Consider the following 27,297-nt stretch of genomic DNA (forward strand, 5'->3'; position numbering starts at 1 on the left):
GCAACTAATCTAAACAATTAACAGACATCGCTACTACATTATATTCACTTACAGACAACATTCAAAATGTCAAGCACTGGTCAGTTCTTGAAATGTTTGCCATCTATCCAGGATGGAATGTGGCATTTGTGTCTCTGGATTGTTATCCTAACTGTTAACTCTTGGTTGCTTTCGCTTTCCACTGAAATGCTGCTTTGCTTGCAGGTGCACTTCCAAGAGCAGAGATTCTCAAACAGAGAGATAAGACAGATGCTCTGTCTGGAAACCCTGCAAAGCTTGAGTAATGACTAAGGGGGGATGGATTGCTTAGACATTGCAGATGAGGTGGCTGGATTGCTGAGCAATGGGTGGAAGGAGTGGGAATTTGAGCACCAAAAGTAGTCTTGTCAAAAGATCTTTCAGTACATCATACGTGGAACCTGTCTTTCAATAAAAAAGATTTCATTATCAATTGAGTCTTGGACAGACCAGGGACATGACACAAAGTACTGGTTATTACCTATAAAGCCCTAATGGACTAGGTATCAGGGTGCCGAATGAACTGGTCTCATACAAACATGCCCAGCAGTTGATATCATCAATAGCAGCCCTGTTATGCTTATTTCAGTGTACTGAGCAACCACATGGCCCAGGGGCTTTTTATTGAGGCATGTAAACTGTGGCAGACCTGTCAGCTTTCCCCTTCCCTGCTACTTTAGTATTTTAATGCTGTCCTCCTGGTAGAATTCATTTTGTATGTTTTCATTGCATCGTTGTTACTACGGTGGTTTTGTGCATAATGATTTTGATTACTGCAGGCCTTATTTTATATTGGTTAGTGTTTATGGGTTTGATCTAGCCACCTTTTTCACTCAGTATTACCCAATTCCTCACTATGACCCTGATCCCACATGCTTTTATTTATAATATCCCATTCCTTTTTGAATGACTAAAGATTCCTTTTAGGATGACTAAAGAATACTCCCTCTTTCATTTTTTTCACCATCTGAAAAGCAAAAAACTGGCTGGATGCAACTCTACAGTCTGTCTTTTTTATTTGAAACTGCTTTGTGTGGTAGGAGCACAAACATTTTAAACAACAACTTATCCAAACTGTAAAATTAAGTATATTTGAAACTCCAGAACACAATCAGAACTACCAGAACACAATCAGATGCTATTCTAGTTACTGACTGACTCAAAAAGGTGAGAATATGGTGGCAGGAAGACAGTGGATCAGCAGATACACAACGGGGTCATTTACCAACAGACAGATTACATTTGGATTTTGCTGCCCAAACCAACTGCGCTGATAGGTCTGTCTTTCTATAGAGTGTCTTTCTATAGAGTGATGTATGGTATATAACAATTGCTGGGGTAGGGTTAATTTCACTCTATGTAAACTCAGTGGCTCTTGTTTGCCATTCAACAATCTCTCTGGCTGCACCTGCCGAACATAAGAGCCAATGTTTTGCTTGCACATACTGGCATATAGGCAGGCTGTGAGGTAGACTGAGGAAGAAATAGGATACAAATGCTATTCTTTCCTCTCCCTAGCAATCAATAATGTCTGCTGTGTTGTTTTAGCATATGCACAGTCCAATCAATACTAATAACACATCCGAGAAAGAGAGAGATGAGCCAAGCCTGGCAGATCAGGATAAGGGGTAGATAGGAGATCCCTCAACATCCTTAATTTTACTGAAAAGTAGTTGTGGCATTTCCCAGAGAGAAAATAGCCACCCCAGCTGATATTAGCCCATGCTAGGAAGAAGAGACAGGCAGAATACTGTTTCTACACAAAGAAAACAGAAGGTATTGAAACCACATAGGGAAGTCAGAGATTTGTGCTTTAAAGCAAGTTGAGGTGTGCAAGGAGAGAAAGGTCATCGCCCCTTGCCTTTGCATCTCGGGATATGCAAGAAAATTATAATGAGCCCAAATAAGCAGGACCAGTTTCAACTCTACTTCAATATGCCTTGTTCTGTGTACCAAGTATACCTTGACATCAACAAGTGGATCCTTTGCTGTTGCACTCAAATACAGCAACTAGCAAAAGCAAAATCAATGATTTTTTTAGAATCCAATTGATTTACTGTTTGCCCTAGTAATGGCTTGTATTAATACTGCAAATCTTTGTAGAAAACAAAGAATTCAGCAGCAGCACTAAATCCAACCACATGTATGAAATGGGCCCTAATCCAAGAACAACAAGATCTGTGTACAGATGTGATGAATTTAATCTAGCCTTATATACCCTAATCATTATATACAACACTGGCAGCTGTTAAAATGGTTCTGCTCCAGCCCAAGTGGCAAAACTCTTGAAAACAACCTTTAAAATACAATTTAGAAACTAAGTCTTCATACTCAAAATATTTTAAAAAGGTGTTTGTAGGTCCCCATTCTTCTAAGAAACATATGTCAAACTATTTTAATAGTGGTCTGCTGGCAATAATGCTATTCTTTAAAGTTCAGACAGACACTGAATATTTTTGATCAACATTCTCACAGTGCAGGCCTTAAAGTACTCATTCATTTCAACAGGAAAGAATATTGCAAGAATAAACACTTTAGGCAACTAAGATTAATTACATGAGATCTTGCCACCCCACAAAGAGAAGGATATCTATTTCTTTGTTTATTTAAGATAAAATTCTTGAGATGCCAACCAAGGGGGATAGACTGGCTTCAATAACAGAAGCCAAATGAAGTGAAGGTTATGCACTGATGAACATCTCAGTGTCAAGTAATGTTTACTTTCAAAACCTTGGGCAAGGTTTCAATTTTAATTATTGGAGAACAACACAGAGACCTAGTAAGAGGAATATTCTGACCATTTTAGACAACTAGCTATTTAATTCTTTGGATATTTAACCTGCACTGTACCCAATGGCTTCAGACAGGTAATAACAATTGGAAAAATCAATGCATATACTCAAAACAATGAAAGGCTAACAGATGGAACATCACGACAACAAACCATCAACAAATCCCCAAGAAGGACTCATTTGGAACAAAGCCATCTGAGTCCTGTGCAGAGATTGGTCCATCCTCCTACGCTTCCTTTCCCACCTTTTATTCAGGTAAACCAATGTGTCCAGGTCCTTTGGGTCCCTGGCACTTCCCAGGTCTGTTCCTGACAATGTCCTGCCCCTCCCCCAGCTCTCCCCCCCCCCCCAACGCTGCTGTCCCGGCCTGCTGAATGCCTTCCAGCACTGCCCTGATCTGCCAGACTCCTCCCGGTGTTTCTCTAGCCCACCAAACGCCCCTGCCGCTGCTCTTCCCTACTCCCCCATGCTGTCTTCCAAACTCCCCCATAACATGCCCACTGCTCTCTAGCCCCCCCTTCCCCCAATTCCAAAAATAGAGGTGAGTTGGTGGGAAGAGACGCAGCTGCAGTGGGGAGGGGGGTGGAGAAGGAAGTCAGGTAAGGCAGTGCACTTCCCCCATATCCCCACTAGAGTCCATTTTATTAGGCCACAAAATGGGCTTGGCTCCTAGTGGTGAAATAATTTTCTAAAAACCTTAAGTATAAACAATAAAGAATCTGCTGCTAAAAAGAAACCCAGTTCATCATTGGGCTCAAAAGTGGGAACCTACATTTTTAAAAGTTCTTGCATCAATTTCAGAAGATACTGGCCTTTATCTAACCTCTGCAGAATGAACTTGGAAAAGGTGACTTAAAACACAGAGTGAGTCTCTGTTGGATGACTGATACAGAGAGGCTCTGCTTCAGCCCAGCTGGTCCAAATTTTATGGCAACTTCTGGCTAAATTGGAAAGTTATTTTTATTGTTTCTCCACACTTCAGATGAAGCCACAATAATCTTTTCTCCCAATTATATTAATGAAATTACATAGAAATGTTGCTGTCAAAACTAATGTCTGTTCTGTGTCAGCTGCACAGAAGAAATAAATTAAAACAGGACATTTGCCAGAGAAAACAGGAAGGATGAAAATGACCTGCTCAACCATGCAAAAAATAAGCATTAATATGGGCCTAACCGGTATCAGCCCTTTGGGATGAGGGATTTTGAAAGACCATCTTACTAAGCAACTGACGTCAGAAACAGAGATGTCACCCGAAAATCATGCAAAGATTTTTTAAATCAAAAAGTCGTTGCCCTCAATGCCAGCTATCAGTAAAAGCTGAACTCCAAATTTTTCAGCACACACACATGCATCCCCAATGTCTACTCTAGAACATTAAAGTAATCTTCAGGAGATGAAGGAAATACTTGACTGCTTGAACATTCTTCCCTCTTTCTTCAATTGAAAGAGAGATCAGTTTGGATCTATGAGCTATGAGATGTAAAGGGTGGTTTTCCCTCCTTCAGGAAATACTGGTGTGAATGGTTTTCATTTGCATTTCATCCAAGATCAGAAAAATCTTTGCTTCAAGTCACAGTGGCTACTTTGGCTAGGTCGCAGGGGGGGGCGGAGGCTTTCCAGCCGCCGGTGTGGGAGGGGGCCTTATTGGCACCGGCCCCCTCAGTTCGCAGCCTGGGAGTCCACCTGGATTCGTCTCTTTCTATGGAGACCCAGGTGGCCCATGTAACCCGGGTTGCGTTTTACCATCTTCGCCAGGCCCGGCGGCTGGCCCCCTTCCTCTCCCGGGCGGATCTGGCCACAGTGATTCATGCAACGGTCACCTCCAGATTAGACTATTGCAACTCGCTCTACGCGGGCCTACCCTTGAGGCTGATCCGGAAACTGAAACTGGTCCAGCATGCGGCGGCTCGTCTGCTCACGGGTGGTGCCTTTAGAGATCATATCACACCCGTGTTGCACCGCCTGCACTGGCTCCCAGTTGAATTCCGAGTCGTCTTCAAGGTATTGGTGTAAACCTTTAAGGCCTTACGCGGTCTGGGACCCTCGTACCTTAGGGACCGTCTGGCCCCATATGTCCCACGTCGGTCTCTGCGTTCGGCAGAGGCCAACCTACTGGAGATCCCTGCCCCCTCTATGATGCGGCTGGCCTCCACCAGGGCCAGGGCTTTTACGGCCCTGGCCCCTGCCTGGTGGAATGCTCTTCCTCCAGCTGTCCGGGCCCTGCGGGACCTACAAGAGTTCCGCAGGGCCTGTAAGACTGAGTTATTCCGCCGGGCTTTTGGGGAGGCCGGCTGCTGATAGGTGCCCATTAATAACAACTAAGACCCGCTGTTCCCCCCCTCTTAGGGAAGCGGGGGAGCTAATAGCTGTACGCCATCTGTTTAATTGTTTTAACTGTTTTAAATTAGGAGCGTTGCTTTTAACTATTATGAAGTTTTAGTATTTATTTTGTTATTTTGTTATTCACTTGCTGTACTATGATGTGAACCGCCCCGAGCCCCCTGGGGGAGGGCGGTATAAAAGTGAAACAAACAAATAAATAAATAAATAAATAATAAATACTTGAAAGTTATTACTTTGCACCTAGGGTGCATATCCCAGGTTGGATAATTCCTAAGGACTTGGGGACCAGTGTCTGGAGAGGGTAATATTAGTGGTAGGGAGTGAACTCAGAAGATATGTAATGCCATACAGTTCACCCTTCAAAGTAGACATTTTCTATAGGGAAACAGACCTCTTTAATTCCAGGAGAACCCCAGGCACCATCTGGAAGTGTGCAACCTGGTTTCCTGAGGGCTGCCATACCACTGATACTTCCATATGAGGAAAACTGTGCCCTTCTTGACAATAGTAATATTACCCAAAAGCAAGAATGGCCTCCGCTCATTTTTGGCAGCATGGTCATCAAAGTACATGATGCTTATTCTTCTGTATCCATTGCACTTTCTGCTACATCATTCCTCTAAGCAGCTTAGGGCACCATATATAGTTCTCGTCTTCACTTTATCCTTACAGTTTACGTGACAAAGGTTAGTTAGGCTGATAGTGTATAATTGACCCAAGTTCACTCATTGAGGAATTGAACCTGGATCTCTTCAGCCCTAGTTCAGCATTCTAATCATAATGCTACATTGTACCCAACAGCATAAGATGAAAGAAATCTTCATCAATGACTGTCATCAATGACATTATGAATTTCTATAACATGTTATGAAACTGGGGGAAGTTCTGCAGCCTTCAGAGGGCATATTTGAAAGAGCTAAAAATGCATAATGTTGATTTCTCCACCCCGACACCACAATATGTCTATTAAAACACTGTATTCTGTAGCTCCCAATCAAACCAAAGAAACATTCTGAAATCTTTTCAGATAGCAAGGCTATGTAGAAGGTAAACAAAACACCGAACCGAAAAATATTGGGAGGACTAGGAGGGAAAGTGAAGAAATGCAATATTCTCATTAAAATGAGTGCTCTATAGAACTTACAAATAAAAACCTATGAGTGGCCTATTTGTTGCTGAAGATCTAGCATATTGTTCAGTTTCTGAATTGCCTGATTTGATATTCAGTCCAGTCTTCAATGATCCCACCAGCAGAAGCATCATGAAAAAGCTAACAGGGCTTATGTCCGCAGCAAAGCAGTTTGAGGCATGCAGCCTTTAATGTTACAATAATGTGACACAACAATAAGGCAACTCAAAGGCAAGGGAAACCAAGACACCCCTGCTTGAGCAACAGAATGTTTATATAGTGTCATCTGAAGAAAGGGTTTAGAGAGCCTTTTAAAACTTCACACAAACCCAATGAACAAATGAACCTTTGAGACTTTAAGAAGGCAGAACTGAAATTCTGACATGTTCTCACCTCAGGTGGACAAAGCAAGTTTATAATCATTTACAATTCAATAATTTAGATGGCCAGTTCTAGAAAATGCTTGCAAATTCAAGCTACTTTGAAATGTCCAATGACGGATTTCACTCAGTCAAGCAATAAAGCTGCCTGACTGACCTCAGGGTCTGACAGGTTAATCTATTCTGACCTTTGCTTTATTCCATAATGATGCTGAAAGATCACTTGAATAACTCACTGTCATTCAGCAATGGCTCCATATTTCCCCTTTGGCACAGCAGAGGGCTCAAATGTGGCTTGGTGCCGGATTTTCAAGCTATGCGGGATACTAAAAAAAGACTGTTGTTTTCAAAGCTCTTTGTGAAATGAAACAAATTGCCATTCTCCTCCTCCTCCCTACCTCTAAGCAGTTTAAATGACTAACAGTAAAAGCAAATTTTTATCATCCAAAGTTATGAAAACATACAATACTGGGAACAAACAAAGGGAGAAACTATTTGCTCTCATGTTCTGTGTGTGGGCTACCTGGAACAATGTCCCTGGGTAATGTCTGAAGTCCATACATGCAATAATGTTGCAAGTCTGTACATACACAGGTGCCTAGGATAAATCAGCCTATTGGCCCTTCTAACTCAATATTGTCTACTCTGCCTAAAAGTGGCTCTCTCGGGCTTCAGATTTTTCCCCAAGTGTAACAGTTCAAGATTAGACAATAGGAAGTGAGAGCCCCATCCAAACCGGGAGCCAATACAGACTCACCTCACCATCTCCAAAAGGGCTTTTTGATGATGCGGAAAGCAGAGAAAACCTCTGGACCTACCCACCGTCAAAAAGCCCCATAGGATTGAATGGATGAATGCTGCTGAAAAGCAGGCATAAGTTCAAAGGCCAGTGTGCCACACAACTAGCCCCAAACCCTGGGAGGGAGCCAACTAACATTGGCTCCAGCCCCAGGAACATCCCAGCCTGCCCACCGTGGGCATTTGAGCAGGACACGAGAGTTGCCCTACCATGGCCCGAACTTTTGAATTTTGTGGCAGCAGGGCTGTGGGATGCACTGCCGCCAGCACATCTGCCCCTTCCACTGAGTCTATGGGGCTGCCCATCTCAGACCTTGTATGTGCATCTGCTCTACCACTGAGCCAAAACAATTAAAACTCTATCAACAGCTCACATATTGTCAGAATACTTCAAAATGTTAAGCCTGTTTTATCAAAAGAAGGGAGGTCAACACTTTAGTACATCTTAAATCTGGTGTTTATCCATTTTCTATTCTATTCTTCACAAAAGAAGCTCAGGGCTGAATATGTTATTCTCCCTCCATTGTACTTTCACAACAACTCTGTACGGTAAGACAGACTGACTATCACTGGTTCAAGGTCATTCAAGACACATTATGGGTTGATCAGAGATTTGAACCTGGGGCTCCCTAGTCTGGCATCAACCACTACATCTTACTATTTTTAAAGATGCCACTTTCCAGCAGCTTCTACTGAATATAAATGCACAGTACATTACTTATAGAACAAGCAGATAGCTGTTTTAATATTTATCAATGTAGTTCCAGTTATATTTTAAATGACAATTATTTTTTATCAATGTATATATCCTATTAAAACTTGAATTCTGGAGTCAACTATACAGAACTCTGCTTCACACAGTAAAGACTCCCCACTTCTCAAATGAGGCCCCTTGTTGACTAAAACATCTGTGCTACCCAATATTTTATTCCATTTTAATAAAAATGGATATGTCTACATTCTCACGACCTTTGAAACCAGGAGAGTATGGAAGGCATATTGTTTATAACTCATTTATGAAGTCTGACCATTGTAAATATTTGAATGTGATGAAATTTGAACATGTGATGAAATTTGAACATCACTGAAAGGCACGGATGACAGACTTAAAATATGATGGTGAGCTTGTAAAATCCCCAAGTAACAGGTAGCATTTACCACATAAAAGATAGGTCTGCTATTAGCCATGGTAATTAAAACAAACCACTATGTTCAGAGGGAGGGAAAACAGGAATGACTGATGTCTTCATGCCCTGCTTGTGGTCTTCATGGAAATAGCATACGATTGGTCAGTGTACCAAGAAGAATATAGATGACTCTTAATAATTCGATCTATTATTCCTACCTTGAAAAGCTGTGATGTGACCAACAATCATATATTTCAGTTCAAAATTTAGAGTCTGGATGTTCTCCATTCTCTCCCTCCGAACAGCCGCTTGATAGCTTTCTTCCATCTTCTTCGTGCAACAGGTTGGTGCTCTGTGCTGGCAAATCTGCAAGTTGGAATCTGTTGTGAGAAAAGGAACCACAATTACAATACCTTCTCAGCAACATCCTCAGAGAAATAGCACCAAAGGCATTACTTACAAGCAAAGTAATCCCCTTTCAGGGTATGCTACGGCAGATCACAAAGACAGAAATATTCAAGCTGTTTTTGCATCTCAAGTCTCTCGGCTTCTGCCTGATCCTGAATAACAGTGGATGCAAAGTCACAATGACATTTTTTTTCTGTTGACACTGATGAGAAAACACACATAAAACTATCCTCTGATGCATCCTGCACAGGGCTGTCGACTCCCAGTTGGTAAACTCCTGGAGATTTGGTGGGGGGTGGGGTTTCCCTGGGGAGGTTGGGGTTGGGGAAGGGGAGGGACTTCAGCATAGTATAACTCTATAGCATCCACCCACCAAAGCAGCCATTTGCTCCAGAGCAGCTGATCTCTATTGTCTGGACAACTGTAATCACAAATGATACTGATGCCCTACCTGAATTCCTGCCACGTGTAAGATGTGGGGTAGAGGAAGCATACAAAATCATACAAAAGTTTCAATATTCATTTATCTAATCTCTTTTGCACACCTCCAAATCACTCTGACCTTTGGAAATCATTAAAGATGTGGGAGTTACGATCTGTCTCAAAGAATCCTGTACAGAAAACACAATGGACTTCCCACCCCTCACTGAAACAGGAGAACTAAAGGCTCCTTCTGCCCCTCTGTATGCCTTGGGCTGCTACTCCTTATCCTGGGAGCTATAAAATCTGCCAGTTCTATTTTATTCTCTCCACAGCAGAAATTTAGCTCTATTACATTTGCATCTAGTTCATATGCATTACTTAGTATCTATATACATACAAGCCATTTCTTTAATTTGACGTACAAGCCATTTCTTTAACTTGGACCTTAAGACCATGGATACTGAAGTAAATGTCAATACAAAGAATTAATTTTTCCCAGCTTCATTCTTCAGAGTTCTCTAATGCAATCTAGATCCAAGGGGTCCTATTGCATCATACTCCTCATTCTTTATCCTGAATGCATGCACATTGCTGCAGGTGTTGACACTTTCATGTCGTGTACTGGATTTGGTGAAAAATCATCTTTTGAAAAATTGTCTCATGAAAAAAGGGGAGAAGCGATTGAAACATTAGCAGCAATTGGCGGCTAAAATCCCTTGCCTCATTAATTCTCTGGATGCACACACAGGAGGTTGAAGAGAATGTGCAGATCCAGGGCAAAAGGCTGCAAAGATCATTCTTAAACAGAAACAGTACAAATCCTCCTAATGCCAAATAATACCACACAAAAAATACAAAGCATTTAAAACAAACAGAAAGCAAGTCATACTCTCACTGTGATACTTTTTAGTCACTGCGGGCATCACACTATGAACTTGGAAGTTTTGCATTCTTCAGTGTTATCTTTGGGGCAGAATCTTTAATTACAAAAATAAAATTTAAACTAAACTTTCTGCTTTAAACTTTCTGCTTTAAACCTGGGTGCCAAGAATAGTTACACATTACTAGTAAAATTGTGAAGTCTTTAATGACTCTTAAAAGAGCATCATAACTTGATGCTGTTAGATGTTAATGCAAAGCATACTCTAATCAAATAAGAGACCGGCATGGAAAGAAAGGAAGAACCCACCCAGACTACATGGCAATTGAATGGCACACTGCATAACCACCACAAGGGAATGAATACCAGATTCTAAAGGAGGGCACATCTGTGCACCAGCTTCCCAAACTACAGGGTCAATGCAATAGTTGCACATTTGTACACATTTTTCCCCTGCAAAAGTCCTGAGGCCAAATATGAACTACTCAAAAAATAGTCTTACTAACTTATAACAACAACAACAACAACAACTTCCTAGGCCTCTGGGTGAGGCTGAAATTGTAATGAAGGCCAAAAAAGTGACCATCATTGACATAGCAGGTCCCGTTGACATAGCGGTACCCGTTGACAGCAAGGTCATTGAAAAAGAACATGAGAAGGTCACAAAATACCACGATTTGAAAACTGAGCATTAACAACTATGGCACAAACCGGCTGATGTTGTCCCAGCGGTAATTGGCACCCTGGACGCTATCCCGAAAACACTAGGGCAGCACTTGAAACGTCTTCAAATCGACAAAATTAACATCTGTCAGATTCAGAAGGCAGCCCTGCTGGGATCCACATGAAGACTACGTTGACACATTACAACTTCCTAGGCCTGTGGGTGAGCCTCGAATTGTAATGGAGACCAAAAACCAGCAAAAGAACTGGCAGCTGTGAAATCAACCAATAATAATAATAGTTTGGATTGATACCCTGTTTTTGTCAACAATAAAAAGTCTCAAAGGGGTGGACAAACTCCTTCCCTTCCTCTCACCAAAACTGACACCTTGTGAGGCAGGTAAGGCTGAGAGAGTTCTGAGAGAACTGTGACTTGCCCAATGTCACCCAGCAGGTTTCATGTGTAGGAATAGGGAATCAAACCCGGTTCTCCATATAAGAGTCCACCACTCATAGCCACTACACCATGCCTTACAAAAGGAACCTTATAAAGATGAATTTTCCTACGGGAAGCCTCAGTGCAGAATTCCTGTTACATACTTGCAAGATAGACATCTATTTCAAAGTACGATAGATCTCATACCCTTCAAACACATACTGATAATGAGGTCAGAAAAATCAAAGGCTTTCACAGCTGCGAGGCAAAACCACTCAATATAGAACTCATTTGAAAATGATTTTTTCAAGGCATGCAATATATGTTTTTCAAAATGTTACACCTTTATTTGGAAAACTCCTGTGCTGCCAAGAAGTCTCTATTCTGAGTAAAAAACCCAACACCATCTCCCCAATCTGTTTTGGTATCATTATTTCTAGCGATCTCATAGACAAAGACAAGGCTCAGCTGAAAAGGCAGGACTGCACCTAATCCACTCATGAGAGAACAGAATAGGAATCTCAGAAAAAAGCCTTGCGACTCCTAGCACCAGGTCACCCCAGCATCAGTCAAGAATTCCCAGGAACATAATCAGGGTGCCTTTAGTCACAAGCAGAATCTGTTACTTTAGCATTGCTGGAAAGACCTGCCACTAGCACTGTGAACCCCTAACAATAGGCCACCTCTATGTATCTAACTAAACGTATAGGCTGCATTTTCTGTGATGAAGTTGGCTTACATAATGACAGATATTTGGCAAACAGTTAAACTCGAGTGGTTATTTGACACCAACATCCACACAGTAGAACTGGGAGGAGATTTGTTTTGTAGGTAAATATTTCATTTTCTTTACATTTATCTGTTTTAAAAATAATATAGCCTTTTATTGTTATTTCCTTTGCTTATCTCACAAATGTTTGCTACCTCTCCATTATATAGGGTTGCCATCACTGGGCTGGAAATTCCTAGAGTTTTAGGGGTGGAGCCTGGTAAGGAAGGACCTAAGAAAGAAAGGGCAGAATACAAAATCACTCCCAAGTGCCCTCACCTGACCTGTAGAACCTGTAAAACTCTGTGATATTCTATGTAATATGAAACAGTAAGGTCAATGGCTAGAGCACAGGTGGCTTAAATCGCACTATGAGGCTCACCAAACCCAAGTTCGAGCTCATTATCATGCCTATAAGGTGGGGATGGTCAGGACAAAGAGGAGTATTTTCTCCATCACCATTGCATCCAGCAGAACTTTTCCATATAGTGAACGGTCTTGCAGGATCAAGCCTGAGGAGACATATAGTTTCTGCTGTGAGGACTTTGCAAGACAATTTGAGGACAAAGTTGCTCAGATCCACAGGGAATTGGATGCTACAACTGAGAATGGTCCAGAGGAGGAATCTAGATAACCATCTGATCCAATTATTATGGATCATTTTCAGTTAATGAGGCCTGATGATGTGGGTATCAGAAGGAACATATTCTTCCATATCAACCTTTGTGCCCTAAGATCAGCAGATAAAGCCCTTCTGGTGGTACAGCAGATGAAGCTCTTCTTCAGTGGTAAAAAAAGGTGGAGACCCAAGATACAGCTTTTTCAGTGGTGGCTCTAAGACAGTGATTCCCAAAGTGGGCGCCACCGCCCCCCGGTGGGTGCTGCAGCGATCCAGGGGGGCGGTGATGGCCACAGGTAGAAACATTAATACATATATCTTTCTGTTTAACTGCTATTAAAATTTTAAAAAAATTAATTTCCAGGGGATGCTAAGTAATATTTTTTCTGGAAAGGGGGCGGTAGGCCAAATAAGTTTGGGAACCACTACTCTAAGACATGGAATGATCTTCCTCCTGCAACACATCAAGCATCTTCTTTATATGCCTTTAGAAAACTAGTAAAGACACACCTATTTTCTCTTGTCTTTGGCTGAAGAGATTATTTCTCTCTCCCTTTCTGGTAATATGAATTTTTAAATTGGTTTATATTAATTTTAATACATTTTGTGAATTGTGGTGGGTTTCAATAGGTTTTATGGATTTTAAATAAGTTTTTATTGTTATAATGTCTATCAATATTTTATGATTTTTATATTGTGTTGTAATCTGCCCTGAGACCTTTGAATATAGGGCAGGCTAACACACACACACACACACACACACACACACACACGCATAATAAAATAAAACAAATAGGGTCAGTTATATTTTCATAATAGTTATTAATACATAAGAGTCCAATAAATAGGTTTCTGCCCATCATATTTGCCTATTAGAAAAGCTAATAGAAATAGAATAGAAAAAGGCACAGACAGCAGAAAATTTAAACTCCTTTTGTGAGCAAGATGAATGTTCTGGCTTTTTACTCCTAATGAGATTTGTTCAGATTGGAAAGTTTTTTTAAAAAGTTGAGAAGAACAGTCAGGGCAAAATCAAAAGGTCAGGAAGGTTTTTTGGTGTTTCTTCACCCTCTTCTCTCTTTTAAATTTTCTTTCTTTTGTTTACCTTAACAGTTGATAATGACTGGGTCATGACACTGTGGTGATGATACAGACTAGTATTTTCCTTAAATTGGCTACAATTCACCATATAATAGCATCAAAATAGATCAATTCCCAAGGTTTGCAGATCAGGAATAGACGCTGCTTATACTATCATGGCTGAATTGTTATCTTGTACCTTTGCTGTTTTGGGTTTCATTAGCGTCAAGATTATTTATTAGTTCCAACAGCCTAGTTGTTGCTTTTTCCCATTTGCTTGTGACATACTAATTCAACAATAGTAAAATTTAAAAGGGGATAACTCGAGGTTATTATATTGTGCCCTGAGAGTATACCTCTTTTTGTGCTTCTGAATTAATTTCCAAAGAGGGATCTATACATTTCCAAAAAGGGCTTGTATGAGTGCCACCTGCATTAAGAATCTACACAGGAGGAAATGCTACTGCTTCTGTTGATAAAGCCTAATCAGAATCATATTGTTAATTCATGCTGTTTGCTCTCCATTAAAATCCCCAAATAATACTGGCAAATGTTACTGTTTATCCAGATATAGTCTATATTATATACATGCATTTCCCCCCCCACCCCTCTCCAAGAGTGGTTTTCCTTGGGTTCTTCCTGCTAGCTTTCTGTCTGAAGAGCTGAAATCCTATTGCAGCTGGAGGAGCAACTTGAACTGCCACAGCACACTGCAGCCAGATTATTAACGAGGGTCAGCTATAAACAACACAGGCATGCTGCAAACTGTATAGAATCATAGCATTGGAAGAGGCCATGCAGGTCAAACTAATCCCATGCTCAATACAGGATCAGCTTCAAGCATCCCTGGCAAGTGTAGGCCAAACACGTTTTATCTTAACTCCTTGAATGTCATGTGAGGAAAGCTCTCAATTGGCACTGTCTGATGGTCCCTGATGGTGCAGGCTGTCATGAAAACAATACTATGACAATCAGTTTATGCCTGCACGTAGCTGCTTGGTCATTCTAGCCACTTTTGTCCCATTTGAGAATAATATTACCATGTCATCTATTCAAAGCAGTACAATCAATCAATGAAAAGCATTCCTGGTTTCTGTATACATCTATTAAAATGAGAAGTTTTTATCTTCATTCATCTAATGGACTGATGAGAAATTGTTGAAGTTATGAAGATGGCTTACATTGAGCTGGGCAGTGGGTCCATCTAATTTAGTATGGTCTACTCTGGTTGACTGAAACTCTTCCATCTCTTTGGCAGAAGTCAGGTGCTACCCTCCTGCCCAGTAACCTTTAATTGAAGGTGCTGGTGATGGAGCTCCTATATGCAAACTATGCAACTGAGAAGGCAATTCCATACTTCTGGTTCACTTGCATTTCCTCAAGAGAATAATGACTAATGATTTAGTCCTGGTCTGATTTATATTTCAGGCTTAAAAACTTTAAAAACTAGGGTTTTAGTTAAGTTATATACTTGGACTGTATACAGACACAAAGCCCCATATCTGTGCTACCATCCAAAAATTCCACAGTTACGTTGTTTCAAAATCTCTGTGTTTTACCCTCTGGAGAGAGGAAACATAATCCCCTTGCTTTATGGATGCCCTTAAAAGTTTTAGGAGATGGAGATTTATTACATTTCTATGTGAAATACAGACTGTTTTGATTTCCTCAGAGAAGTTAAGTCACATTTTTGTCTGTGCTGGGAGATTTAACAAAAGCAAGAGTAGCAGTTAATGCTTTCATTGATTTTTTTTAGTTAATATTCTTGTAATTTTCTTTAGTATAAGTAATATTGCAATACTTATTGTCCCAATAAACAATGTTTTGCAGTACTACATATACCGAAGATGCTGCAAAAATGCTAATCAATGTTTGTACCACAAGTTATTGTGATTGTTTTGTGCAGTTTTAGTACCTGTTAGCACATATTTGGTTTGGGTAGCCTATCCTTCCTTATGCTTAAGTATGTTTTTTTACATTCTTTATTGTTGAACAATCATCTCATACATGATTTGGCCCCAGTCTTATAGCTGAACTTTCAAATAGATTTTGATTGTCTCTCACAAAAGGGGCTCCCAGTAAATTTAGTAGCCACTGGATAAGAAGATGGATCCTCTTTTGGATTGGAAACGGATAAAGTGACAGAAGGTGGGAAGTTCAAGTAAAAAGAACAGTTCTTACAATGGAAGGCAGCTGGGATGTGCTGTTAAATTTAATTGTAAATTATCTTGAATCAGAGTAATTAGTGACCAAATCAGGATAGAACACCAAATTATTTGGAAGAGTGATGTGCTCCAAAATACTCTTCAGAAGGGATCAGTGTGTAACAGTGTGGAAAATCTAGTTCAATAAGTATAAAGTGGTCACACTGGAGCAAATGATAACATGAAATATAGTTCTATGGCATCCGACCTGGTGGTGACGGACCAGGAAAGAGATTTTGGTGGATAGTTCAATGAAAACAATGACTCTGTGTGCAGCTGCTGTAAAAAAGGCAAATTCTATGTTAGGGATGATAAGAAGAGGGATTGAAAACAAGACAGCCCTTATCATAATGCCCACAATGCTGTATGATGTAATCCTAATTGCAATACCATGTACTGTTCTAAGCTCTATAATTCAAAAAGGATATTATCACTCTAGGAAAGATGCAGAAAAGGGGAACAAAATGATACAGGAATTTGAATCACCTTTCCAATAAGAAAAGTTCAGGGCTGACTCTACTCATTTTGATGCCTAAGTGGTAAGGATGTAGAATGGGAAACTGTGTATCCCCTTCAGGAGCATGAAAGGAACCACACCAGTCTCTGCTTGAATCCCCACGGGAAAAAAATCCTGGGATTGTCATCTGAAAAATCCCAGTTTGGACAAGATCTCCCCACGGCTTCCTCCCCTAAATTGCCTCTGTTCCAGCTCTGTCACTGGCTATGCCCCTCATCCCAGGATTTTCAAATACTTGCAGGAAGGTGGTGTTTTTTTGAAGATCCTGGCCAGAGGCCAGCTTTGTGGGGAAACCAATCTGGTTATTTTTCCCACCCTGCTTCCCTGACTGCTCATTAAAGCTGCCACTCACAACAACAGCCAATCACAGCACAGTGGACTGGGCATGCCCAGAGTCATACTTGACACCGCTTTCTTTTTTTCTCTTCCTCTGTGTGGCTTCATATCAACGACCATGCAAAGAGAGAAAAGAGCACTCCTCAAGCAGAAGGGGTTGGACGTTGAAGTCTATGTGGCTGCGAAGCTGCACAACTGTAACAGTTTTTTAAAAAAGATTGCTTCCTCAATCAGAGGGGAGGGGATGCTCATTCATGCCCCCCCTCAAACAACAGCCAATGTGGAACGAGGAAGAGCCACAGAGCAGTTGATCCTGGCATAACTTGACCCCTCCACAAACGCAGGCTGTGGTGGGGAGGGAGAGAACGAGATAAAAAGGAGCGGGATTTTATGGAACCAGGGCAAAACAAGCATATTTTCAAAGTAGAGATTCACCCCATTTCCTCTCACTGGATCCAGGTGGTAGAAGAAACAGGGACAGAAGGCTACTTTTATATAAACAGATAAAAATGGAAAGTAATAGCAAAAAGGCAGAATTCTTGCAATATATAACACATGTTTCAGAAGGCAGAAATGTTCCGATTATTGCATGATTATTGAACTAGTCAATAAATACACCTAAGCCCTTTTTACACAGAACAAACAAGATGTCCTGAGGATGGGAAAGAGGCATCTTGGGGAGTAAGTCCACACAGTTTTTTCCCCAAGAGATCATCAGGCCTTTTCATTTTTGCTCAAGCCATCTTATTTTAAAGTTGCTAAAATGTGAACTTTTTTCCAGAAGTTTTCTTCAAAACATCTGCTTAGCTGTGCAAACAGAAACAGGCAGGAGACATTTTATTTTTCCCACCTTCAGAGAACAGAGCAGCTGTGATTCTCAGATGGTGTCTGCGTAGCTACGAATAACCCTGCTCTGAACAAAAACAAAAAAGGGGGGAAGCCCACACGTGCATAGGATCCCCAGGGAAAACAAACTTTATTCATGAACGTTTCACTCAGAAATAGCAATTAGATTAGATGCAAACAGAGGAAACTTCATGGGAAACGAATGCAGCAAAATGGCAGCATCGTAGATTCTCAAGCTGCAGAAAATGGTGGACACAATATGCTGTGAAAATGAAAGTAAGTGCTTTAACAGGGGTGGGGGTGGAGTGAAAGGCAGGAAAAATAAAACATCCACTATGCAGACAAAAAAGCCAAGAGGGGCTATTTTCAAAATGTTCTAAGGGCATTTTATTTGTGCTGTGTAGAAGGAAAAAGTTCTTTTTAAGATGTCCTAAGGAGGTCTTTTTTGTGCTGTGCAGAAAGGGCCCTAATGTTTTACTGGTTTGTGGGGTGTTTGATATATTTGCACCATTTAGCAGAACATTTTGACTTGGGGGATGGGATGAAGCAATTATGGAGAAGAAAACCTTGCAAATCCAAGAAAGCAAACTGAAACAACATAGTGCAGCATTGAGAGACATGATCCGTGGTCTCTTCATTTTTGTCTTTTCATATGGCCAAATGTATCTTACAAGGAAGGATCACATATGGCAATATCTAATTAATGGATGGCTGTTTCCTACTGTGGCTCATTTTCCATCCACCACTATAATAGTACAAATTGCTCTCAAGAAACCATATCCAACTCAAAAAAGTAAACATTCCTGCCGGATTAGACTAAAGATCTAATTCAGCATTCTGCTTCTGGCCACCAAAACTGATCATTTATTTTTACCATCTGCAGAAATGATTTCATTCATTAATTCTGTTCCTGTAGCAAAGGGCTCTTTGGTATAATTAGTGCTTCATACAGATCCATAGTGCATAGTATTAAATTCACATTAAATTAAGAAAAGCACCATTTCTACCAGTGTGATGTGAATCTGAAGTTGCATCACTTTGCCAAAGACCCTGACAACTGGTCAACCTTTCCAATAACTCTGCCATATAATCTGGCATAGAGTTTAAGATTTCATTTTAGGACGTCTAGGGCACCATGTAGCGAATTCCAAGCAGATTTTTTGCTTCGGCTCCTCACTTGTAAAAGAGAACCTTTCTTGCATCGTAGTCAATGAGATAAGTTACCAATTGCTTTGAAACTTATTGGCAGAGTAGTCTATTCTGTACATGAAGGTAATATTAGTTTTAAGGCACTCTTTGAACTTTTATTATTATATGTTGAAATAGGCTTGGCTGGTTCCCTATTTCTTGTCTGTATGTGCTTGCACGTATGGATATATTTAATATAAAATATACCAGTCACAGTCTCTGGAAGAGACCCCTCAGATAATTAACTGGCAAAAATCAAAGGAAGTCCAGATTGCATTGGTCCCTGTGATTGAGTTTCATGGCACTTGGCAGATGGTTTTGAAGAGTGACATCATTAGTCTGGTGCCAATTCAATGACGAGTCCAGAAATTCTGCACTGCCAAATACTTATACTATACTGAGTAAGACTTTTCATTCTGTTTTATATTTATGGAAAACAAAGAGTGAGTCTATTCACAATTCTTGTGAGAAGATAAGACCGAACTCTCTCAATCGCAAAATCAATGTCAATGTCCTTGAGCATTATGCTATGAGGATGGATGACTCAAGGGAAAGAAGTACCTGATAAATAAAACTGCTGGCCTTGGATACCGTCACAGCAGTTTATCTTCTGGAACGTGTAAGATTTCGAGCAAATGCTATTTCTTCTCTAGGTCTTATATTAAAGCAGCGAAATAAATTTCAAGAGGCTCTTGAAAGTCATGACATCATTGGATTCCAAAACCTGGTTGTCTTTTGCCACACGTGGGCAGTGGATTTTAAATTGTACCTGGATTTGTACTCCATCAAACACAGGTTACCACCAGATCCAAATGTTCATCTTGACTACCAATGCAACTCATATAACATACTTTAGTGTGGCTTTCTCAATCATTTTATATACTATACAGATAATTGGCATGCATCATAACAGCTATGTTTTTCGGGAGAATATCTGTGGAGATTACAGTTGTGGGATCTACAAGATTAGGAAAATAGCATTATTTGGTCTTCCCAAATATCTACCTTTTAGTTTAAAAGTCAATATTTTATTGCATCACTTGTGGAGTCTGTGGTTCCCTATTCCAACACACATTTACAATGCCATCCTAAATTGGCAAATCCATTGGGTAGCTGACATAGGGCAGGCCAATGTGGGAATGCAGTTACCTGGGATTAGAAGGTGCAAGGTCTAAGGAAAGCCTGGAGTTGTAGTGGGAAGTTGAAGAGGGAGATGCAAGCAGTGCTGAGAAGCCTGCTCTAAATGCAGGGTGGGCTCAGGTGGAGAGGATGTGAGCTAATGACCCTGGGCCTTGCCCAGTCAGCAATGATTAGCAGCAGCTGGGAGTGAGGGTACAACAAGTTGGCTAACCCTAGGGGTTGAAAAGCAGGAAGCAGGTGCTTGTGAGGGGGAGGACTAGGTGGGGGGATTTGTAAGCAAGAAGTTGGAAGGGTGTTGTGAACTACTTCCTTACCTTACTTGCATAAAGATCAGAATAAATGGCTTTTGCAAGACTGACTTGCAAGTCTGTGTGTGTGTGCTTGGGGAAAACTAGACCAATGAAGCCTAGACTTTTATACAACTTGGTAGGTTGTTCCCGAGGTATCCCATCCTGCCCCAATAGCTTCTTAGGATATCTACACTAGAAGGATGGTAATTAGTTCACCAACTGCAGTTCAGCTTTTGAAATCAATAATACTTGAATTAATCCAAGCTCAGTATCCATTTCTTCCTTCCTCAGTGTGGGACTAATGGAACATCATAATTTATGTTTGAGTGTTAGCCCTCATAGTTTTGTAATGGCAAATCATAAACAGTAATTATTATTAACTTTTGCTTCCACAAAAAATGGATTAAAAACATGGGAATCAGATCAACATTTGGGTGCATGCTTTAGAAAAATGTACTTGGTTTATATTTACATATTCATGTTGTACTTTCTCCTCTCTGTGGTATGCACACTTAGCTCCCACTAACATTAATGGGAATTATGAATGCATAATAAATGGAGAATAGACTCTTCATGAATAGAGCCCTTGTTGGCATAATGAATACTGATGTTCAGAGATATGCTGAACTAACCAGCTTAAGTAGTTACTGAACAAAGCTACCATGACCCACCATGGCTACTCAGTTCAGAATATCCTTTTTGTCAAGGGTTTAGTTCTGTATCCCAAACAGCATACTTTACTTGTTTCCTCTCAAAATGATGAACAGTTGCACTTGCTTCTCATAATATATTTTCAGTCTGGTGAAAGAGTGAGGGACAGAAGGGACAGGAAAGAAGAACAGAATAATAGTCAGAAAATCAAAGCAAAGTCTAGTGAGACTGATGATCGATCTGGGTCTGGCTGCTACGTAACTGCTGCACTATAGGTTACATGTATTTTGACAGATGTGACCATAATGTTATACTGAAGCTCTGATCTCAGTGATTAACGAGAAATAAGCATATGGGGGGGTGTTATATTTTTTTTAACCACCAAGTGACATCTGAATTACAGCAACCCTGGTGGGTTTTCAAGGCAAGAGACCTTCAGAGGTAGTTTGTCATTGCCTGCCTCCATGACATGACCCTGGTATTTCTTGGAGGTCTTCCATCCAAATATTTGCCTGGGTCAGCCCCATGTATCTGGGATGTGACAAGATCAGGGTAGCCTAGATTATCCAGGTCAGGGCAAGCACATTGCTAAATATAGGTAATATCCTTCCACTATTCCATACCTCTATTTCTGTTTTCCCCACTAAATGAAAAGAGCATCCCTCCCTCCTTTTTATTAGCATATAATACAATGCATGTGTCATTCCAACTAAACTGCATTACTTCTGGAAAGGAGCTGTGAGGTGGTCCCCACAGATGAAGTTTTACATACAGGGGGTCAGCAGCAGTCCTTGTAACTCCCAGTACTAAATTTTCAGGCAGTTTTCTTATGCAGAAACATTACAGGATGTTTAGGTTGCAACCTGAATCAATCCCATAAGAATAATGGCAGCTCTCAAGATGGCATCCTCCAAGTCAGTTTCTCTCTACAGATGTACCTGAATAGTAAAACTGTATCCTTCAGGCCTTTCTGCAAAGGTGAGGAGCGGCATAAATCCTAGTCTTCTAGTCCATAACCAAAAGATATATTAAGCAAGAAATTCTAGTTAACAAACTACACAAAAGGCCACATAGCTATTCATTTCTGTGCAAAATTTCAGTACTATGTCATTTCAACTCAGATCCTGCTTCTTTCTTCCCACTGGTACCTGCACATTTAGATAAACCCCTACATGTAGTTGCAGAGTTCTCTGTGGTCAAATAAAAGCTATTCATTGGTGCTATCCCAGTGAGTGCAGCAGTGGCGTAGGAGGTTAAGAGCTCGTGTATCTAATCTGGAGGAACCGGGTTTGATTCTCCACTCTGCCGCCTGAGCTGTGGAGGCTTATCTGGGGAATTCAGATTAGCCTGTACACTCCCACACACGCCAGCTGGGTGACCTTGGGCTAGTCACAGCTTCTTGGAGCTCTCTCAGCCCCACCTACCTCACAGGGTGTTTATTATGAGTGGGGAAGGGCAAGGAGATTGTAAGCCCCTTTGAGTCTCCTGCAGGAGAGAAAGGGGGAATATAAATCCAAACTCTTCTTCTTCATCATCTACTACAGTTCAGGCAGTAACATAAAACCATGGTTTATTTTACCTATGGTTAGTTTGGACATCCAGGAATCAGCCTATAGTTCTTAGTTGAAGGGACATTGCTTCATCACTAGGAACCCTGCTAAGCATCCCAACCTGCTTCATGGCCCCAACTCAGGGCAAAACTTTTCTATATCACTTGTTATATTGATTTCCATTGGTTGGCCACAACACAAGGCTGGAGCAGCTGTTCTCTCAACATTTCAAGGAACTGATGAGCTGCACATTCCTCTTACAGACAAGCAAAGGGCACCTATACCTTGTTGTTAACCCTTTCCATGACAAACGCTGTGGAAAACAGTGTCTTGCCAATACCAATTCTGGTATCCCTTTAATCTCAATAAAGCAAACAAGTGTCCTGTTTTTATTCTGAGCCTTGCAGAAGAAATAATATCCCCTTTCCCAACTTATTTGTACACCCATCTGGGGTTTTGTCTCCCCGGACAAAACACTCACAAGCTACATTCGTATCGATTCACACTCGTTCCCAGCTTCCAAAGTCTTTGTAAGAGATCACTCTCCACCTCCCAACTGTTTGAACTAAACCAATAATCACACAGGTGGATTGTGTTAAATGAACTTCACTGAATAGATAAAGCAAGTGGCAAGCAGAAACAGCTGTGAACTTGGATGTGTAGCTATAAAGGGGGAAGCACTTGGCTGATAGAAAAACTAGGGCTGGGATTCTTAAGGCAGGGCAAAAGCACTTGGGCTGGGATTCTTAAGGCAAGGCAAAAGCACTTGTGCAAACTACTTTGTTCTTACAGAAAACAATATTTGTAGAGACCTAGATAGCTTAATAGCTTGTGGATTATTGAGAAGAAGAGTTTGAATTTATACCCCACCTTTCTGTCCTGTAAGACGTCTCAAAGTAGCTTACAAACTCCTTTTCCCTTCCTTTCCCCACAGCAGGCACTTTGTGAGGTAGATGGGGCTGAAAAAGTTCTAAAGAACTAAAGTCGATTCCGCACTTGCGTTATCGACCTAAGTTCGAGCGGCGTTCAACCTAAGTCCTCTGCACAACCACTGGGATCGACGTGGTTTTGTACCAGCTTTGCCCCATGTAACGGTCAAATTTCTGACTCCAGTTGGGAACTACTACTTTTTCAGGGAACCACGCTCGAACTCAGCTCGATTCCAGTACAGTGCGGAATCTCTGGTGCCAGGAGTCCCCCATTCAGCCAATCACAGCTGAGTGTTTCGGGCATGTGTACAGCTGGAGAACTGCCATGGCGAAAATCGCACCTAACTTTTTTCCCCCTCTTCGTTCTTGCGTTCGAAACGATGGCTACGGTAAAAGCACAAACGGCGCTTCTTCTCGCGATCACACTAAATGTAAGCGGCCAATCAAAAACGCCATCTTCGTTCCTCCATTCCTGTGGCAGTTTTTTTTATAACATGTGTGGGGATAGACGGAACATGGCCATAGATCAGTAGCCAATCGGAATGGAGCGGCAAAGAGGCACAGGATGATTTCACCCTCCAAGCTGGAATTAAGCTGGTTGCAGTGGGGAACAACAATGGCTTCAACCTAGGTTAGCACCCTTCTCAGGGAACTGGGTCGAACCTATTTTACTCATGTGCGGAATCGCCCTAAGACTAGCCCAAGGTCATCCAGCAGGCTTCATGGGGAGGAGCAGGTAAACCAGATAAGAGTCCACCACTCTTGTGGAGGAGTGGGGAATCAAACCCAGTTCTCCAGAGTAGAATCCATCGCTCTTACCCACTATATCATGCCGGCTCTCATAAGTATCCAGGGCTCTACTGTTATTTCTTGCTTAGGGATGGAGGCAGAGTGTGGTGCACTATTAGCTCTTTAAGAGGAAGACGATGAAGAGAGATGGAGAAGAATCTATTGCATGTTGGACTCTGGGCACAGGATAAGAAAAAGTTAGGCACTAGTGAGAGCAAACTGAAGACAAGGACAGCTTCAGTCTGAGCCACTCCTGCCAGGCAACTCTACAGGCAAGCAGAGATGGGATTTTAGCAGGAAAAAGCCAGGATAGCATGTTCGTACACAATGCAAAACCATGGCTAAGACTAATGGTTGTTCATAGAGCAGCTACATAGCCTTAAATAGCCATATTCAGTCTGGTGGTACAGAGTTGAATGATTAACTATGGCTGTAAATTAAAATTTGCAGATGAAAATGATTGTAAGTTTCAAGCCACTAGCCCAAAGTCAAACTTTGTGGCTAAAGGAGAATTTAAGCTCTCCACAATCCCCTTACCAGCTTGCCTAACTGGACACTCTGCAATCACACACCACAAGAGTTTGCTTTACTAATTCTTTGCAGCTGGACTGGAAGTCACCATTTACCATATATATCATATATGGAAATCACTAACAAACATGTGGATTATTAAATAAAAAGTGAAGAACTGGAAAAAAAAAACACAGCTTTACCCTGATCTGTGAAAGCTTTCGCATCATGCTGCTTTGCTTCTTCTACACTACATCTGGCTGTGCAAGCTACACAATGACATTTCCCCAGAAAAACAAAATCTCCCTAGAAAACTAAATTAGAGATAATTAATTTGGCACCACCATTGAAAACTGATCTCCTTTCCGAACAAGGAAAAATAGATGTCATCTTACTGAAACTTGGAAATGCCAGATGGAAAGCACATGTGCCAAACATGACCTGAGTTTGCAATATTGCTATTTAATCAGTGATTATTTTTTGATAAATACTCACCCTGTTCTTGGAGTTCTACAATGCAAATATTAATTGTGTGTGCTGTCTCCACAGAACCTCTCTGCATCCGCAAAATAGGCCATAAGCTCAGCAACCATGTTTGCTCAACACTTAAGAGATTGTGATTATGACTACAAGTAATTTTTAAAAACTGACACATCTGTGAAGCATCCTCCCATTTCTCATTCCCCCACCCTAACGCAGGAGTTATGCTAGGCATTTAGGATAGTGAAAGTGATGCACTTTTTCAGTGATATTCAACTAATGTGGAATGTCTTTTACAGAAGTGATCCCTCCATTACAATATGTCAATGTACTAGCATCTGGCAGCATGAGGGCATTTCAAGGGTGAATGAAGGCTTTGCATGGTTAATTGTGCGTATTGACAAAATTAGGTTTAACTCACTGTGCTAAAGAGTATTTCTACCACATGCCTGTCAGCTTCTAAAAACTGCAATGGGTTACTGCTAACTCAAAGGGTTTAGGATTTTGACTGCAGTAAACTTTCTTATTGGCAGCTTCAGAGATTTCTTTTCCAATACACAAACACATATTAACACATTATACCGAATCAGAACCTTGGTTCCTCAAGGTCAGTACTGTTTACTCAGACTAGCGGTGCCTTTCCAGGTCTCATGTAGGGGTCTTTCACATTACTTACTGCCAGATTCTTCACCTGAAGATGCCAGGGACTGAACCTGGCATTTAATCTTCTGCATGCTAAGCAGATGCTCTACCACTGAGCCACGGTCTCTCCCCACCACATTAGTCCCCAAAGCCAAATCTTAAGGGCGTGGCACAAATAAAGTTGCCTTTTCAGCCTCAGCGTGTCTAGTCAAGCCATTTGACACACAGGCGTAGCTACCATGGGGACATCCGGGGACAAGCGCCCCGGGCGCCACCTTGTGGTGGGCGGAAAAATTGCAGGTTCGTTTGAAGCTTTCTGTATTTTTTACTGTTTTTTCCAATTTTGGTCTGCAGGAGGCACAGTTTTAGTTATGGCACTGAAATTTCAGGTTATCGTCAGGTGACTCTCCTGATGATATCAGCCAAGTTTGGTGAAGTTTGGTTCAGGGGGTCCAAAGTTATGGACCCCCAAAGGGGGTGACCCCATCCTCCATTGTTTCCAATGGGAGCTAATAGCAGATACATCTTTATGGGTCCATAACTTTGGACCCTCCCTGAATCAAACTTCACTCAAACCTAGGTGGTATCATAAGGATAGTCTCCTCTAAAGATAGCCTAAAAATTTGGTACTGTTATCTTAAATATTGCCTCCTGACAAGCACCCTCAGTTTTTTCCCCTCGATTCTCTCTCTTTAAAATCCACCCCTTTGGAGGATTTAGGAGAATCTAAATTTCTAGATTAAAAAAACATTGGAAAGTATTCTTGAAGGCTTTCACACAGATTCAACTGATTGTTGTGGGTTTTACAGGCTGTGTGGCCAAGGGTCTGTAGGATCTTTGTTCCTAACGCTTTTCACTTCAGTTTCTGTGGCTGGTGCATCTTCAGAGGTATCACAGGGAGAAGTCTGTTATAAGAGAAGTTCCGACACAGTGTATACCAGACTCTCTCTGTGATACACCTCTGAAGATACCAGCCTGTGATACACCTCTGAAGATACCAGCCACAAGATCTACCAGACCACAGCCGATGCAGCTTAGAAAAACTCACAACAACCAACTTTGACAATGGTGTTGTTTGGGGTGGATGGGAATAGCATCATTATCGTTAAAGGAAACTTAGAGAGCCCCAGAGTCTCTCTTGCGAATTTAAAGGAGAATCTTAAGCCTCCTGCTTAAAACAACATTGTAAAGATGTTGTTTCAGAGGGTGGATTCCCCCCTTCAAAAATAGCATCACTTTCAATGTTGTTTAAACTAGGGGAGCACTGTGTTCAGATTCATGTAAGTTAGCATGTTCTATAAATGTGATGGTGTTTGGTCATGGTGGAAGGGGGAGGCGCTGCCCATATGCCGAAGAA

At 41.2% G+C, this 27,297-nt stretch overlaps 1 protein-coding gene across 2 annotated transcripts in view; it reads right to left on the bottom strand.

Annotated features, from left to right (window-relative positions):
• LOC125437584 (glypican-5-like) overlaps positions 1 to 27,297 on the bottom strand; it is a 495,530-nt gene that overhangs the window by 439,625 nt on the left and 28,608 nt on the right. For both annotated transcript variants that reach the window (XM_048505298.1, XM_048505297.1), the window contains exon 2: positions 8,809 to 8,970. In XM_048505298.1, the coding sequence (XP_048361255.1) occupies positions 8,809 to 8,970 (162 nt within the window). The remainder of the gene's footprint in view (positions 1 to 8,808; positions 8,971 to 27,297) is intronic.

Source organism: Sphaerodactylus townsendi, linkage group LG08, assembly GCF_021028975.2.
Source record: "Sphaerodactylus townsendi isolate TG3544 linkage group LG08, MPM_Stown_v2.3, whole genome shotgun sequence".
NCBI lineage: Eukaryota > Metazoa > Chordata > Lepidosauria > Squamata > Sphaerodactylidae > Sphaerodactylus > Sphaerodactylus townsendi.